The sequence below is a fragment of the Pseudophryne corroboree genome, chromosome 5, assembly GCF_028390025.1.
Source record: "Pseudophryne corroboree isolate aPseCor3 chromosome 5, aPseCor3.hap2, whole genome shotgun sequence".
Taxonomy (NCBI): domain Eukaryota; kingdom Metazoa; phylum Chordata; class Amphibia; order Anura; family Myobatrachidae; genus Pseudophryne; species Pseudophryne corroboree.
This window is the reverse complement of record NC_086448.1, coordinates 106612487-106628900: the sequence shown is the minus strand read 5'-3', so window position 1 is coordinate 106628900 and position 16414 is coordinate 106612487. Positions and strand designations below refer to the sequence as shown.

The window sequence follows — 16414 nt, the reverse complement described above, 5'->3', positions numbered from 1 at the left end:
TGTGCACCAGCAACCTCCCAGCCAGGATCGGTGTTCCTCTTACAACCTGCCTCTGCTACCTGAGGTGAAAACATTTCAGCTATAGGAATATAAAAAATAAAAAAAATAAAAATACAATAAAAACATCCCTCAACAACTTGGCTTTGATGTCATTTCTCCAGCTTTCACTGTGACAGCTACTCCTGAGGTAATAAATATTGCATAAAGTCTGGCCCTGTACTGCAGCCGGCATGACTGAGCTGGATTCCCATAGCAACGCTGTGCTAGATTTACTTACTGTACAGAGACAAATCCTCTCTGCAGCAATGTCTCACTCCTCCACCACATCCGCTTCCTACCTGTGTTTAGGAGATGTTTTTAACCTGTCAAAATTCCTCAAATCCACACGCGCCTTTTGCTACTTCAGCTAGTTGTTATTTTGGGGGACTGGTGGAAGCTGCTCTAGACTGCGCCCCTTTTTAGATCACATTTGGCAATACCTGCCAGATATTTACCCAGACCACATGGGAGATGGTGGAGAAGACCTAAATTGGGGGTGGGTTGCATCATTACGACCCCAGGGCCGTAACTAGGCGTGTGCGGAGGGGGCACCGCACATAGCGCTGCAGGATAGGGGGCGCAGTTGGTGGCACTTGTCAATTACCTGTTCTAATTACTTTCACTTTGAGCTTCCCCCCTTTTTGAAGCCCAGCATCTCCTGACCACCACTGTCTCCTACCCTGTCCCCTTCTGTCACTAATACCTATACAGCATTCATGAACTCAACTTCAGATTTCTTTGTTATTCAGTCACATTGTCCTTTATTACATTTGAAGATGCTGACATACCCGGGATTTGAGCCCATTGCCTGTGGCATTGCAGTCAATCTATTAATTGAGCTATCTGCCCTTACATAGAAAGCTAGAGAAGTCTAAGTTAGAGAATTCTAACTATTTGTAGCTTACCGTGAACTTTGTGAAAAAATGATCAGCATTGCAGGTGAGCAGATCTATTTATTGTGTGACTGCAAGAGATTGGATGTGTGGCTGCACACTACATAGATCTGCTCAATTGCAATACTTATTATTTTTTTTTTACAAAGTACCAGTAGCTTCATATAGTGTTCATAGTATTTATGCAGGATCAAATAGCTCAATGAGTAAGGTGTTTGGTTACAGTTCAACAGGTTATAGGTCTGAATCCCGGGTATGGCAGTATATTGTAACTGAATATTAATGACAGGGCTGTAACTAGGTGTGTGCAGAAGGTGCATTGCCCACAGCGCACTTGCCCTGTGGGCGCACCTTCTACATACACCCTGAGAGGCCGCATATCTCTCTCGCCCTCCCGCTCCCCTGTGCCTGGCACCCGCAGAATCCCCAAGCTCCGACCAGCTGGAGCCGCTGATTGCTGTGTAAAGTCAGCAGCAGCGCTGGACAGGATATCCCCCCTGTGCTGCTTTGCTACTGCGGCCTGCCCCATCTCTGTCTGTGAAGTGTACAGACTCCGCAGAGGAGTCAGTACTGTACAGGAGCCAGCAACAGCACAGGAAGAACGTAAACCTCACGTAAGTGCCTACACAGACACTACACTCTACACTATATTACACTACACTTCACTACAGTACACTTCACTCCACTCCAAGGGCAGGGGGAGGATGTAAGGGGGAATCTTCCTGCCGTAATGTGTAAAATGGGGACTCTGCCTGCTGTACTGCATAAAAGGGGTACTCTGCCTGCCATATGTGAAAAGGGGGACCTATCCTGCCGTAATGTGTAAAAGGGGGAATCTGCCTGCCGTAATTTGTAAAAGGGTGACTCTGCCTGCCACAATGTGTAAAAGGGGGACCTATCCTGCCGTAATGTTAAAAGGGGACTCTGCCTGCCATAATGTGTAAAAGGGGGACTCTGCCTGCCGGAATGTGTAAAAGGAGGACTCTGCCTGCCGGAATATGTGTAAGTGGCACTACTGTGTGGCATAATATGAATTGGTATTATTTTGTGGCCACGCTTCTTCCCCATGAAGCCACACCCTTATATTTTTGGCACACACCTATGGCGCACACTGGCCCTATTTTAAATATGATGTGGGAGGGGGGGCGCCAATGCTGTTTCTTGCACACAGCACTAAAATGTTTAGTTACGGCACTGTGCGACCCCATCCCCTCGCTATACAATGCCCCGATTTGCTGCGCTGTACAGTAGAGTGCAGGTCCACATGGACACTAATCACCGCAGATCACATCATCAACTCCCCTGACCACCAACTTCTCTGGGTAACTGGGTAGAAGCAGGAGCTGGCCTACTCTCTAAAGGAGTCTGGCAAAGCAACCCAAAATTTGTGAGTAAGCAAGCATGCCACTGACACAGGGATACAGGGGAAACACCCGGTGGGCCCTACTGCCTGGTAGCCTTCCTTCTCCTCTAGTGATCAGGTTCCAGACTGTGCTCTTGAGTTATACGTTATACATTAGTGCATGGTGTCAATTTTTGCAGACGATACCAAACTGTGTAAGGATATAAATTTGGAGAGGGACGCTGAGTCTCTTCAGAACGACTTAATTAAACTGGAAGCATGGGCAGCAAAATGGAGAATGAGGTTCAATAAAGACAAGTGTAAGGTAATGCACTTTGGTAGCAAGAACAAAAATACCACCTACATACTAACTGGGGTACAACGAAAAGGTTTCTTCACAGTAAGGACAATACGTGTTTGGAATTCCCTGCCTGAGAGAGTAGTAATGGCGTACTCAGTCAACACTTTTAAGAATAGGCTAGATCAATTCTTAATGGATAAGGATATACAGGGTTATGGTGGGTAGATTGCGCACTATATTCAAAATAAATAAATAAATAACGGCCATCTTTTTCATCATTTTCAACTTATAAAATTAGTGCTAATAAAATAATACAGTGTAGGGTACTGCCAATAGGTTGAACTCGATGGACAAATTGTCTTTTTTCAACCCCAGAAACTATGTTATTATGTTATGCTGATGTATTCTCTACAGTTTATTGGCAATATTTATCTGCTACATTATCATGCATGCACTAGCAGTATTTATATATTTTCCAAGGGGCCCAGCCCATGCATTCACTAATGACAACACCCCTAAACGTGGGCCCCTACGACTGCATTCCCACTGGGCCCTTCATACCTCAGTCCGAAACTGCACTAACACATTACAGTCCAGTGGTTCTCATACTCAGTCCTCATGACCCCACACAGTTCATGTTTTCCAGGGCAACCGGCAGGTGCACTGTGTATCACCATCTGTCACATTTTAAAAATCCACAGGTGACCTGGAAAACATGAACTGTGTGGGGTTCTGAGGACCGAGTTTGAGAACCTGTGCATTACACGTTTTGCTGAGACCTGTGCACTGTGGTCTTTACCAGACTCTGGGTGACTGAGGCACATTCGTACCTGCCACCCACACACACCTGTACAGTAAGCAAATATCTGTACAGACAGCACACAACTACACACATTTACAATTTAGAGTTTTTTCTATAATTGTGCATGACTGCGTGATGTGAGACCTGTTCTAGGCGGGTGGTCTTCAGTATGCCGGCGGTCGGGCTCCCGGCGACCAGCATACCGGCGCCGGGAGGCCGGCCGATGGCTTACCGACACTTATTCTCCCTCGTGGGGGTCCACGACCCACTGGAGGGAGAATAAAATAGTGTGGCGCGCACCATGCCCGTAGCGTGGCGTGGCGAGCGCAGCAAGCCCGCAAGGTGCTCATTTGCGCCCGCCACACTGTCGGTAAGCCGGCGGCCGGCCTCCCGGCGCCGGTATGCTGGTCGCCGGGAGGCCGGCCGCCGGCAGATCGTAGTGAATCCGTTCTAGGCAGCCTAGCTAAATAATGCTTAAGACACTGCGAGATCTTATTTAGCACCCCTTTAACACATTTATTAATCCTTCTGGTCTTTTAATTACACTTTCACTAGTATATTAATTTTTGTATATAGATTTTGTTTTCCTTTATTAACACATACTAACACTTTACCTTCTCGCCTTGTGCTGCCATGGGGTAGCTAGCCTTTGCCGGTTTGTGGGGTTCTACACCCCAGGCCCAGACCTAGAGTTAGAGACCACCAGCATCAGAGGAGCCTTGTCGGGGCTTGGTGGCTTATGATACGTTTGCAAACTGTATGTAACTAAGACCTCTGGATTTCTATTTTTTATATATTTATATATATATATATATATATATATATTTATTCTTTCATGTCTTGGTACAGGTACAGCTCGGTGTGCTGGGGGGCATCAGGGGTTTATCCCCAATGTATTTCTAGCTTAGACTACCCCCTCCCTTTCATGCACCTGAATTGTATTTCCTAATTGATTTGAGCAACTTACATTTTGTTCAACTACACACATTTACAATTTAGAGTTTTTTTCTATAATTGTGCATAACTGCGTGATGTGAGACCTGTTCTAGGCAGCCTAGCTAAATAATGCTTAAGACACCGGTGACACAGAAAGGGAGGGGATCTTACTGTTTAATGTTTACACACCAATGTGTCTTTTACGGTACTATTAATGTGAGAGTTCTAAAGAACTGCGTGACAGGTAGCATTTAATGCCAACTACAGAACACTGCTCCTATGTGCTATTCATGATAAATGCAGTACATGATAGTTAGATAAACAAACAAATAGTCAACTAAATAGAAGTTAAATATTAGATATAATAGGTAATTAGCAAAATAATAGCTATACATAATATTTAACAAGATAATTACGGTAAATTAGAAATAACAACAAAAGAGTTAAATCTAGCATATAAAATATATCTATCTATCGTTATATACATTCCGGCCGTCAGTATACTGACAGCAGGATCCTGGCCACCGGTATGCCGGCAGCATGGCGAGCACTAGAAAGCCCCTTGAGGGCTCACCACGCTGCGGGCACGGTGGCTCGCTGCACTCGCCACTGGTTATATTCTCTTTCTATAGGTGTCGTGGACACCCATAGAGGGAGAAAAGCCTATGGCGCCGGGATTCTGGTGGCGGTATTTCACCGTTAGTCGGGATTCTGGTGTCGGCATTATGACCGCATCCCATAGATATACATATATGCTTTATATACAATTTTTCATTAATATTTAAAAAAAAAAAATGATCATGAATATTCCAACCATCTGACAACCATTTTTTGTTAAAAAATTAAAAAACATGACCAAACCCCTCTGCTGAAGTAAAGTTTTGCCAAAAACCATCACCAGCAGGCATTTTCATAACCCTGTTGTGCCAACAGATTCAGCCTCCTAAACTTAGCTAGCACCGTTGCCACCATACACACACGATTCCTGTAAAGTGCTCTGCCACCACATCACCTGGCCCGTGATCCACCAGCGGGCAGCTCGATAACAATGTCAGGTGCCGTACCTTGGCTTTCTCCAGCTGAGCCTGGGCCTGACGCTCTGCCTCTCTCCGCACGGCCTCCCTGTCTTCTTCCAAAGAGACATCAGAATCGGATGGACGGCTGGTATAGGAGTCCGCCGAACCCTGGTAAGAGGAGAACACAGGTCAGCGGGCGCACAGTTATCACATCGTGCTTTTTACAAGGCACTTTTCCGAGCTTCATAATAGCAATGAATACACCCAAGAGTTCTAGATTTTAATGTGCTCCCATTATGCCAACTGTTGTGACTGTTAATCACATGCCGTGTAATCTTCTTGAAAATAGACCTTTATTCTCTCCGTCTCTTTGCGCTCATTTGTGTAGTCCCCAATCTGATTTCAGATCAAAACAGTCTGAACAAGACATGCTATTAACAAACAGTTAAAAGGGAAAAATAAAACAAATGTGTTGTGTGGGCTAGGCTTCACATCTACTGCCAATCTACTAAGCACCACTTGTCAGTATTTCCCTATGTTTTGTACAGATCCATACAGTCCCTCTGTTCTGATCCCTCTTTATGTTATTTCCTATACCTCCTGCCTTTACAATGACATTGATTCCCACTGATGCACAGTGTCGGTGAGTATCCCCGCATCTCCATTATGCAATATTTAAAGGTGCATCATGCACACCTAATTATGGGGGGAATTCAGACTGGATCGCTGTAGCGGCAGCGATCGCAGTCTGAATCTTTTGTGGAGTGCGCGCGCGCGGCGGCCGCACTGCGTGTGCGCACCCCGGTAGCCCAGTGAGATGCTATCAGCGTCTCTGGGCTGCAATAGCCTCTGCCTGATTGACAGGCAGAGGAGGTCGCGGACGGGAGTGGGCTTTAGAACGCAGTTGGCGGGGTGCGGTCCGGACAACGGGACAACAGGAGCTGCGCTGGCAGGGAGCTACTTGTCAGGTACAAAAGCATTGCCGCTGTGCGATGCTTCTGCACCTGTGGGGGGGGGGGAGGGGAGGGCCTGACGTGCGGGGCGGACTAGCCCTGTGCTGGGTGTCCCCCCGCATGTCAGAGTAAATGATCGTAGATGTGCTATATTTAGCACATCTACGGTCAGGTCTGCGTTACCCCCATATCACAGAACATCGACATAAATCACAGTGAGATACAAAGGCAACATTCCATATGTGTGCTGATGGCTATGCTAATTTATATAAGCTGGATAATGCATCTCAAGAGCTTACACTCTAAAGGGGCATACACACGATTTGGACTATGTATATTCTAGTCACGTTTCTAGCCAAAATTGTATGTGCATACAGTCTATTTTTTTTACCAACGATGACGATCTGCGGGTGCGGGCATCGCTCATCGATGGTTTTATAAGCACATACCGATATGAACTTGTTTTTCTAACGATATAGACTGTATAGTTCGTATCGTTAGCTCGTATCGCTCCGTGTGTATGCCCCTTAAAGGACATCCGGAGACAAAATAGTACTGCCTGCCTGCTTTAATGGACTGATCAATTTTAAATCATTAACGCTAAAAGGTTGACACTCTTGTCGTCTTCTAGACAGCATGTATAGGATGTAGAATAGATCAGCTGTGCAACTATAATAAAACAATAAGGTCACCAATCGTTTCTTTAGTTACAAACAAAAATAAATAAATACATAATCTTAGAATGCAACAATGGCTTGTCCTACTTCAATATTAATGTTTCTGGGCAACATTATAGGATACAGCTTTGGATCAATTCCATATACTGTGTGTGTGTGTGTGTGTGTGTGTGTGTGTGTGTGTGTGTGTGTGTGTGTGTGTGTGTGTGTGTGTGTGTATATATATACACACAAGACCACAATAATAATTTGCCCAGCCATCGCTGGTACCTAACAGTGTACCGTGCTAAATATAGCAATCTGTCCAAAACCCAGCACATCACAACTTCCCGTCCAAAGCATCACAGGTAGCAATCAGGAGAGAATGAATCTTACACAAATGTCAGAATTCTTCAGTCGCCCTCCTTTGGCTCTCTTAAGAAGCCTAATCCAGGTGGCCTTCATGAGCCGGACTAATGAATTATTGTGCCCAGCAGAGGCACACGGAAGAGGTTTTTCCTAATTCAGTACATGGATTATATTGCAGGATACCATCCCTTTCCTTATCCATATTTCCTTGCCAGTTCCAGCACCTACAAGCCACATCAACTTCAGCAGAAGTGCAGGGGGGGATGCTGGATCCCTGTTTCATTCCAATCCAAAAATCCCCATGAAAACAGAGTTAAGGAACATAAAGGTCATTTACAGAGAAGTGCAAATATGTCCTCTTCTATTCCTAGCTGGCATCAGGCAGTGCTACATCACAAGCGAGAAGGTGTCTGCTGCACAGAGGGAGTCCGGACTGTTACTGTTGATGGTGAACGGAACTGTTTAAAAAATAAAATCATGGGCATAATGTATTCACTGACATTTACAAGTGCAAAGTTCAATCAATCTCTTTAGGGATCTGGTTGGGGGACGAAGGCTTGCATCACTGGGCATGCTCCGTATCCTCCTGTCCTTACGCAGATGTTCACATCACAGAGAGCTGGTGCTCTGTGTCAGATTGCTGTTCTGCATCTCAAGGGTACCCAGTCTCAAAATAGCAAGATGCTGGGAGGACGGGAGGCGCTGAAATCCGGCATGGCATGTAATAAACCTGTAGTCACCGTGTGCCATGTTTGCAGATGAGTAATTGTTTATTTCATGGCAATGCGGTGAGGTTTAACAGGCTCTTATTATAGCAACACACATTGCAGAAAACGTGGCACCACATTGGATTTGTGCAAACATATTGTTTAAAGGAGAAAATCAATATACATTAATATTGACTATGCCAGGGTGCAGACAATTATAATGTTTTGTTAGAATGAATGTTATGCCTGAGAGTTTATCTAACACTGTTATAAAGTGATGCCATTAAGGAAGCCAGGAAGTGATCGGAATGCAGAAGTAATAGACTGGCATGTAGAGAGATTTCCTAGAATACTATGGCCATGTACCAGCCAGGGAGGCAGAGGGTTAAACTGAACCTATTTTCATGCATATTATTATCCTTTATTTATATGGCGCTACAAGGGTTCCGCAGCGCCCAAATACAGAGGGAAGCAGAGGGTTAAACTGCCCCTATTTTCATGCATATTGCACATTTTGCAGCTGAGAAAATATAGATTATAGTTTTTGCAACACACTTAATTACTTTGAATTGTCCCTTTTTCTCCTAAAATAGAGACATTTCTATAGCATATAGCTTATTACTGTAAAGTGTCATTATTTTTATTAACTAATTACTGCATTTACTGTGGTGCTTTACAACTAGAAAAACAACAGCAATAAAACAAGACTTAAGGATGAGCTTTGCAAGATGATCAGAAATTGTTATGCATGTAGCTATAGTAAGGAAACAGGTCAATGGTTTAACCATCGATGGTTACACTGTGTGCTTGCAGTGGAAGCCGGAGCTTCTTGCATGCACAAATGAACTGTGCTGCGGACACAAGCCAGCAACCATCGCACTAGGATCGGAAAGAGGCATTCTATGGCTGGCAATCATTTCAAACCCAGTACCTAGAATCTCCCGTAATTCATCTGGGGGTCGAGCTTTTAGTCATGCGGCTCCGACTCTATGGAACTCACTTCCCCGCACAGTGCGAGAGGCCCCAACTATAGAATCCTTTAAAAGTAGACTCAAGACTTTCCTGTTTACTCAAGCATTTCCATAATGTCCCTTTTAGTATCTTCATGCTTCTGTTTTTGATGAAAATGTACTTCATTATTTTCTGTACTATACTATGCTATGTATCTATTAAGCGCCTTGAGTCCTATTGGAGAAAGAGCGCTATATAAATAAAATTATTATTATTAGTATTAGTATTAGCGTTTCCATTGGAACAGGAACATCCAGGGGTTAAAGTGGGGGAGAACTAGGTGGAACTGAGTTCCACCACCTGTAATGGTAGGGGGAACTAGTTCCACCTCCTCCATTGCACTGCACAGTAATTCCAACAGAAAAACCCACCCCATCATCTGCGTCAATCGATGATACAGGCGGCACTAGTGTTACTGATGAGCTGCAGCCACCTCCCCCTTCCTCAGGTCCTGGTGGCTCCATTGTCCTCCTCCATTTACAGCCCACCGCTCCTGGTACTCACACACGCTGTGTCTGTTGGACAGCATTCATCCCCTCATCAGGTCAAATCGGCTTCCTTTTCCGGCACGGTATACAAGTGATGTCATGCTGTCACCGCAGCTGAAGTGAAGAAGAGCCATGAAGAGGAGCAGGCACTGTGCATCTTAAAGACAAGATGAGAGGGGGCTGAAGGGACAAGAGAGGTGGGCAAGCTGCTGGAGGGATACAGGGCATGGAGCTGCCGGAGGGACACAGGCGGTGAGCTGCTGGAGTGACAGAGGCAGAGATGTGTATAAGGGGCACTACTGTGGGCACTATGTGTATAAGTGGCACTATTGTGTTTATAAAGTATGGGAAGTAGGGCACTAATTTATAGTTCATAGGGGGGTGCCGAAAACACTAGCACTGGCTCCACTTAATGTGAGGGGGGGGGTTAGGTGGCAGGGTAAATGAGTTCCACCACCTCTCCAGGACCACTTTAAGCCCTGGGAACATCGATGGTCGCCAATGATTGCCTTACGATGTCCATCCTTAAACAAGACTAGGTTACAACCAACAAAGACAACGGTAATTGAGCCCTGCTCAAAAGCTAAGAAACCACTGGATGCATTACTGTGACTATACTGCAATAAAATAATTGTTATATTTTCCAGAACTTTATCTATCAATCACAACAGGCCTTGTTTCTATAATTATTGTTAGCAACTGGGACAATTGACCACTAGGGTTAATAGTGCTGTGACCCCTGACCCCATTCACAACATATGATGGACAAATTTGTGTTGTGTAGTTTTCTGTTTTAAATATTTATTTCGCCATCACACACACACTGGATGTTAAGCATTTTTCTCTATCGTCCTAAGTGGATGCTGGGGTTCCTGAAAGGACCATGGGGAATAGCGGCTCCGCAGGAGACAGGGCACAAAAAAGTAAAGCTTTTACCAGATCAGGTGGTGTGCACTGGCTCCTCCCCCTATGACCCTCCTCCAGACTCCAGTTAGATTTTGTGCCCGAACGAGAAGGGTGCAATCTAGGTGGCTCTCCTAAAGAGCTGCTTAGAGAAAGTTTAGCTTAGGTTTTTTACTTTACAGTGAGTCCTGCTGGCAACAGGATCACTGCAACGAGGGACTTAGGGGAGAAGTAGTGAACTCACCTGCGTGCAGAGTGGATTTGCTGCTTGGCTACTGGACACTAGCTCCAGAGGGACGATCACAGGTACAGCCTGGATGGTCACCGGAGCCGCGCCGCCGGCCCCCTTGCAGACGCTGAAGTAAGAAGAGGTCCAGAATCGGCGGCAGAAGACTCCTCAGTCTTCTTAAGGTAGCGCACAGCACTGCAGCTGTGCGCCATTTTCCTCTCAGCACACTTCACACAACAGTCACTGAGGGTGCAGAGCGCTGGGGGGGGCGCTCTGAGAGGCAAATAAAAACCTTATTAGAGGCAAAAAAAAAAAAAAATACCTCACATATAGCCCACAGAGGCTATATGGAGATATTTAACCCCTGCCTAACTTCAAAAATAGCGGGAGACGAGCCCGCCGAAAAAGGGGCGGGGCCTATCTCCTCAGCACACAGCGCCATTTTCTCTCACAGAAAAGCTGGAGAGAAGGCTCCCAGGCTCTCCCCTGCACTGCACTACAGAAACAGGGTTAAAACAGAGAGGGGGGGCACTGATTTTGGCGATATTGTATATATATAAAAGATGCTATAAGGGAGAAACACTTATATAAGGTTGTCCCTATATAATTATAGCGTTTTTGGTGTGTGCTGGCAGACTCTCCCTCTGTCTCCCCAAAGGGCTAGTGGGTCCTGTCCTCTGTCAGAGCATTCCCGGTGTGTGTGCTGTGTGTCGGTACGTGTGTGTCGACATGTATGAGGACGATGTTGGTGAGGAGGCGGAGAAATTGCCTGTAATGGTGATGTCACTCTCTAGGGAGTCGACACCGGAATGGATGGCTTATTTAGAGAATTACGTGAGAATGTCAACACGCTGCAAGGTCGGTTGACGACATGAGACGGCCGACAATCTATTAGGACCGGTCCAGGCGTCTCAGAAACACCGTCAGGGGTTTTAAAACATTTACCTCAGTCGGTCGACACAGACACAGACACGGACACTGAATACAGTGTCGACGGTGAATAAACAAACGTATTTCTCATTAGGGCCACACGTTAAGGGCAATGAAGGAGGTGTTACGTGTTTCTGATACTACAAGTACCACAAGAAAGGGTATTATGTGGGAGTGAAAAAACTACCTGTAGTTTTTCCTGAATCAGATAAAATAAAATGAAGTGTGTGATGATGCGTAGGGTTACCCCGATAGCAAATATTGGCGTTATACCCTTTCCCGCCAGAAATTAGGGTACGTTGGGAAACACCCCTTAGGGTGATAAGGCGCTCACACGCTTATCAAGTGGCGTTACCGTCTCCAGATACGGCCGCCCTCAAGGAGCCAGCTGATAGGAAGCTGGAAAAATATCCTAAAAAGTATATACACACATACGGTGGTTATACTGCGACCAGCGATCGCCATCAGCCTGGAGATGCAGTGCTGGGTTGGCTTGGTCGGATTCCCTGACTGAAAATATTTTATTCATGTAGAGCATTTAATAGGATGCATTCTATATATATGTATGTGAGATGCACAGAGGGATATTTGCTCTCTGGCATCAAGATAAGTGCGTTGTCCATATCTCCCAGAAGATGTCAGGGACACGACAGTGGTCAGGTGATACAGATCCCATACGGCAGATGGAAGTATTGCTGTATAAAGGGAAGGAGTTATTTGGGGGTCGGTCCATCGGACCTGGGGACCACAGCAACAGCTGGGAAATCCAACCTTTTTTACCCCAAGTTACATCTCAGCTAAAAAAGACACCGTCTTTTCAGCCTCAATCTTTCCTTTCCCATGAGGGCATGCAGGCAAAAGGCCAGTCATATCTGCCCAGACATAGAGGTAAGGGAAGTAGACTGCAGCAGGCAGCCCTTTCCCAGGAAAAGAAGCCCTCCACCGCGTCTGCCAAGTCCTCAGCATGACGCTGGGGCCGTGCAAGCGGACTCAAGGTGGGGGGGTAGTCTCAAGAGTCTCAGGGCGCAGTGGGATCACTCGCAAGTTGACCCCTAGATCGTACGAGTATTATCCCAGGGGTAAAGATTGGAGAGTCGAGACATCTTCTCCTCGCAGGTTCCTGAAGTCTGCTTTACCAACGGCTCCCTCCGACAGGGAGGCAGCATTGGAAACAATTCACAAGCTGTATATCCAGCAGGTGATAATCAAAGTACCCCTCCTACGACAAGGAAAAGGGTATTATTTTTCCACACTATATTGTGGTACTGAAGCCAGACGGCTTGGTGACACATAGTCTAAATCTAAAATGTTTTGAACACTTACATAAAAGGTTCAAATCGAGATAAAGTCACTCAGAGCAGTGATAGCGAACCGGAAAAAAGGGGACTATATGGTGTCCCTGGACATCAAGGATTACCTCCATGTCCAAATTTTGTCCTTCTCATCAAGGGTACCTCTGGTTCGTGGTACAGAACTGTCAATATCAGTTCAGACGATGCCGTTTGAATTATCCACGGCACCCCGGGCCTTTTTACCAAGGTAATGGCCGAAAAGATGTTTCTTCAAAGAAAAAAGGCATCTAAATTATCCCTTACTTGCACGACCTAAAAAGGGCAAGTTCCAGAGAACAGTTGGAGGTCGGAAGAGCACTATCTAAAGTAGTTCTTCGACGGCACGACTGGATTCTAAATATTCCAAGAATCGCAGCTGTTTTCCGACGATACGTCTGCTGTTCCTAGGGATGATTCTGGACACGGTTCAGAAAAAGGTTTTTCTTCCCGAGGAAAAAGCCAAGGAGTTATCCGACCTGTCAGGAACCTCCTAAAACCAGGAAAGGTGTCTGTACATCAATGCACAAGAGTCCTGGGAAAAATGGTGGCTTTTTACGAAGCAATTCCATTCGGCAGATTCCATGCAAGAATTTTCCAAAGGGATCTGTTGGACAAATGGTCAGGGTCGCATCCTCAGATGCACCTGCGAATAACCCTGTCGCCAAGGACAAGGGTATATCTTCTGTGGTGGTTGCAAAAGGCTCATCTATTGGAGGGCCGCAGATTCGGCATACAGGATTTGATCCTGGTGACCACGGACGCCAGCCTGAGAGGTTGGGGAGCAGTCACACAAGGAAGAAACTTCCAGGGGGTATGGACGAACCTGGAAAAGTCTCTTCACATAAACATTCTGGTACTAAGAGCAATCTAAAATGCTCTAAGCCAGGCGGAACCACTCCTGCAAGGAAAACCGGTGTTGATTCAGTCGGACAACATCACGGCGGTCGCCCATGTAAACAGACAGGGCGGCACGAGAAGCAGGAGTGCAATGGCAGAAGCTGCCAAGATTCTTCGCTGGGCGGAGAATCACGTAATAGCACTGTCAGCAGTGTTCTTCCCGGGCGTGGACAACTGGGAAGCAGACTTCCTCAGCAGACACGATATTCACCCGGGAGAGTGGGGTCTTCATCCAGAAGTCTTCCACATGCTAATAAACTGTTGGGAAAGACCAATGGTAGACATGATGGCGTCTCGCCTCAACAAGAAACTGGACAAGTATTGCGCCAGGTCAAGAGATCCACAGGCAATAGCTGTGGACGCACTGGTAACACCTTGGGTGTACAAATCAGTATATGTGTTTCCTCCTCTGCCTCTCATACCAAAGGTATTGAAGATTATACGGTGAAGAGGAGTAAGAACAATACTAGTGGCTCCGGATTGGCCAAGAAGGACTTGGTACCCGGAACTTCAAGAGTTGGTCACGGACGACCCGTGCCCTCTACTTCTGAGAAGGGACCTGCTACAACAGGGTCCCTGTCTCTTTCAAGACTTACCGCGGCTGCGTTTGACGGCATGGCGGTTGAACGCCAGATCCTAAAAGGGAAAGGCATTCCAGAAGAAGTCATTCCTACCTTGATTAAGGCAAGGAAGGAAGTCACCGCGAAACATTATCACCGCATTTGGCGAAAATATGTCGCGTGGTGCGAGGATCGGAGTGTTCCGACGGAGGAATTTCAACTGGGTCGTTTCCTACATTTCCTACAATCAGGATTGTCTATGGGTCTCAAATTGAGATCTATTAAGGTTCAAATTTCGGCCCTGTCAATATTCTTCCAAAAAGAATTGGCCTCAGTTCCTGAGGTACAGACTTTTGTTAAAGGAGTACTGCATATACAGCCTCCTGTGGTGCCTCCGGTGGCACCGTGGGATCTAAATGTAGTTTTAGATTTCCTCAAATCCCATTGGTTTGAACCATTGAAAAAGGTGGATTTTAAATATCTCACATGGAAAGTGACTATGTTACTGGCCCTGGCTTCCGCCAGGAGAGTATCTGAATTGGCGGCTTTATCTTATAAAAGCCCTTATCTAATCTTCCATTCGGATAGGGCAGAACTGAGGACTCGTCCGCATTTTCTCCCTAAGGTGGTATCAGCGTTTCACCTGAACCAACCTATTGTGGTGCCTGCGGCCACTGGCGACTTGGAGGACTCCAAGTTGTTGGACGTTGTCAGAGCCTTAAAAATATACATTTCAAGGACGGCTGAAGTCAGAAAATCTGACTCGCTGTTGATACTATATGCACCCAACAAGTTGGGTGCCCCTGCTTCTAAGCAGACGATTGCTCGTTGGATTTGTAACACAATTCAACTTGCTCATTCTGTGGCAGGCCTGACACAGCCTAAATCTGTTAAGGCCCATTCCACAAGGAAGGTGGGCTCATCTTGGGCGGCTGCCCGAGGGGTCTCGGCATTACAATTCTGCCGAGCAGCTACGTGGTCGGGGGAAAACACGTTTGTAAAATTCTACAAATTTGATACCCTGGCAAAAGAGGACTTGGAATTCTCTCATTCGGTGCTGCAGAGTCATCCGCACTCTCCCGCCCGTTTGGGAGCTTTGGTATAATCCCCATGGTCCTTTCAGGAACCCCAGCATCCACTTAGGACGATAGAGAAAATAAGAATTTACTTACCGATAATTCTATTTCTCGGAGTCCGTAGTGGATGCTGGGCGCCCATCCCAAGTGCGGATTATCTGCAATACTGTACATAGTTATTGTTAACAAATTCGGGTTATATTGTTAAGGAGCCATCTTTAAGAGGCTCTTTCTGTTATCATACTGTTAACTGGGTTTAGATCACAAGTTGTACGGTGTGATTGGTGTGGCTGGTATGAGTCTTACCCGGGATTCAAATTGCCTCCCTTATTGTGTACGCTCGTCCGGGCACAGTACCTAACTGGAGTCTGGAGGAGGGTCATAGGGGGAGGAGCCAGTGCACACCACCTGATCTGGTAAAAGCTTTACTTTTTTGTGCCCTGTCTCCTGCGGAGCCGCTATTCCCCATGGTCCTTTCAGGAACCCCAGCATCCACTACGGACTCCGAGAAATAGAATTATCGGTAAGTAAATTCTTATTATTACTACCACTCTCAAGCCACAGCTCCTAGCCTAAACCATGCACTCATAGTACTAATATTTTTCCCTGGCTTCAACCTGGTGCCCTAACTAGGGGTATGCGAGCGGTGCAGTCGCCCAGAGTCCTTATGGTGGCGCCATTGCTGTCCCATGGTAGCTGCATTTGTCTTGTAGGGTGCATGGAGCAGAACCTACAGGAAGTAGAGCCACCTGGGGGTCCTTAGGATGCTCCCGGTGTCAGTGGCCCCGCCAGGGCTGTAATTAGCGGTGCCATCGCACAGGACACAGGGCCCTGGAGGTGGCACCAGCATGTGGCTTGCAGAGTGCCTGTACTGGCACCCTGTTCCAAGCTGCGCTAATGCATAGTCGCTCTGAGCGTCCAAGGGACACTATGGGCAGGCACCCCGGCAGCCAGTGAAAGATGGGATTCCCTTGG

At 46.4% G+C, this 16414-nt stretch overlaps 1 protein-coding gene across 6 annotated transcripts in view; it reads right to left on the bottom strand.

Annotated features, from left to right (window-relative positions):
- Window positions 1-16414, bottom strand: part of CACNB2 (calcium voltage-gated channel auxiliary subunit beta 2) — a 570712-nt gene that overhangs the window by 152946 nt on the left and 401352 nt on the right. For 4 of the 6 annotated variants that reach the window (XM_063921543.1, XM_063921545.1, XM_063921546.1 and 1 more), the window contains one exon: window positions 5378-5497. In XM_063921543.1, the coding sequence (XP_063777613.1) occupies window positions 5378-5497 (120 nt within the window). Of the gene's footprint in view, window positions 1-5377; window positions 5498-7334; window positions 7954-16414 lie in introns of those variants that run through there. The other 2 variants (XM_063921548.1, XM_063921544.1) reach the window with 2 other exon arrangements.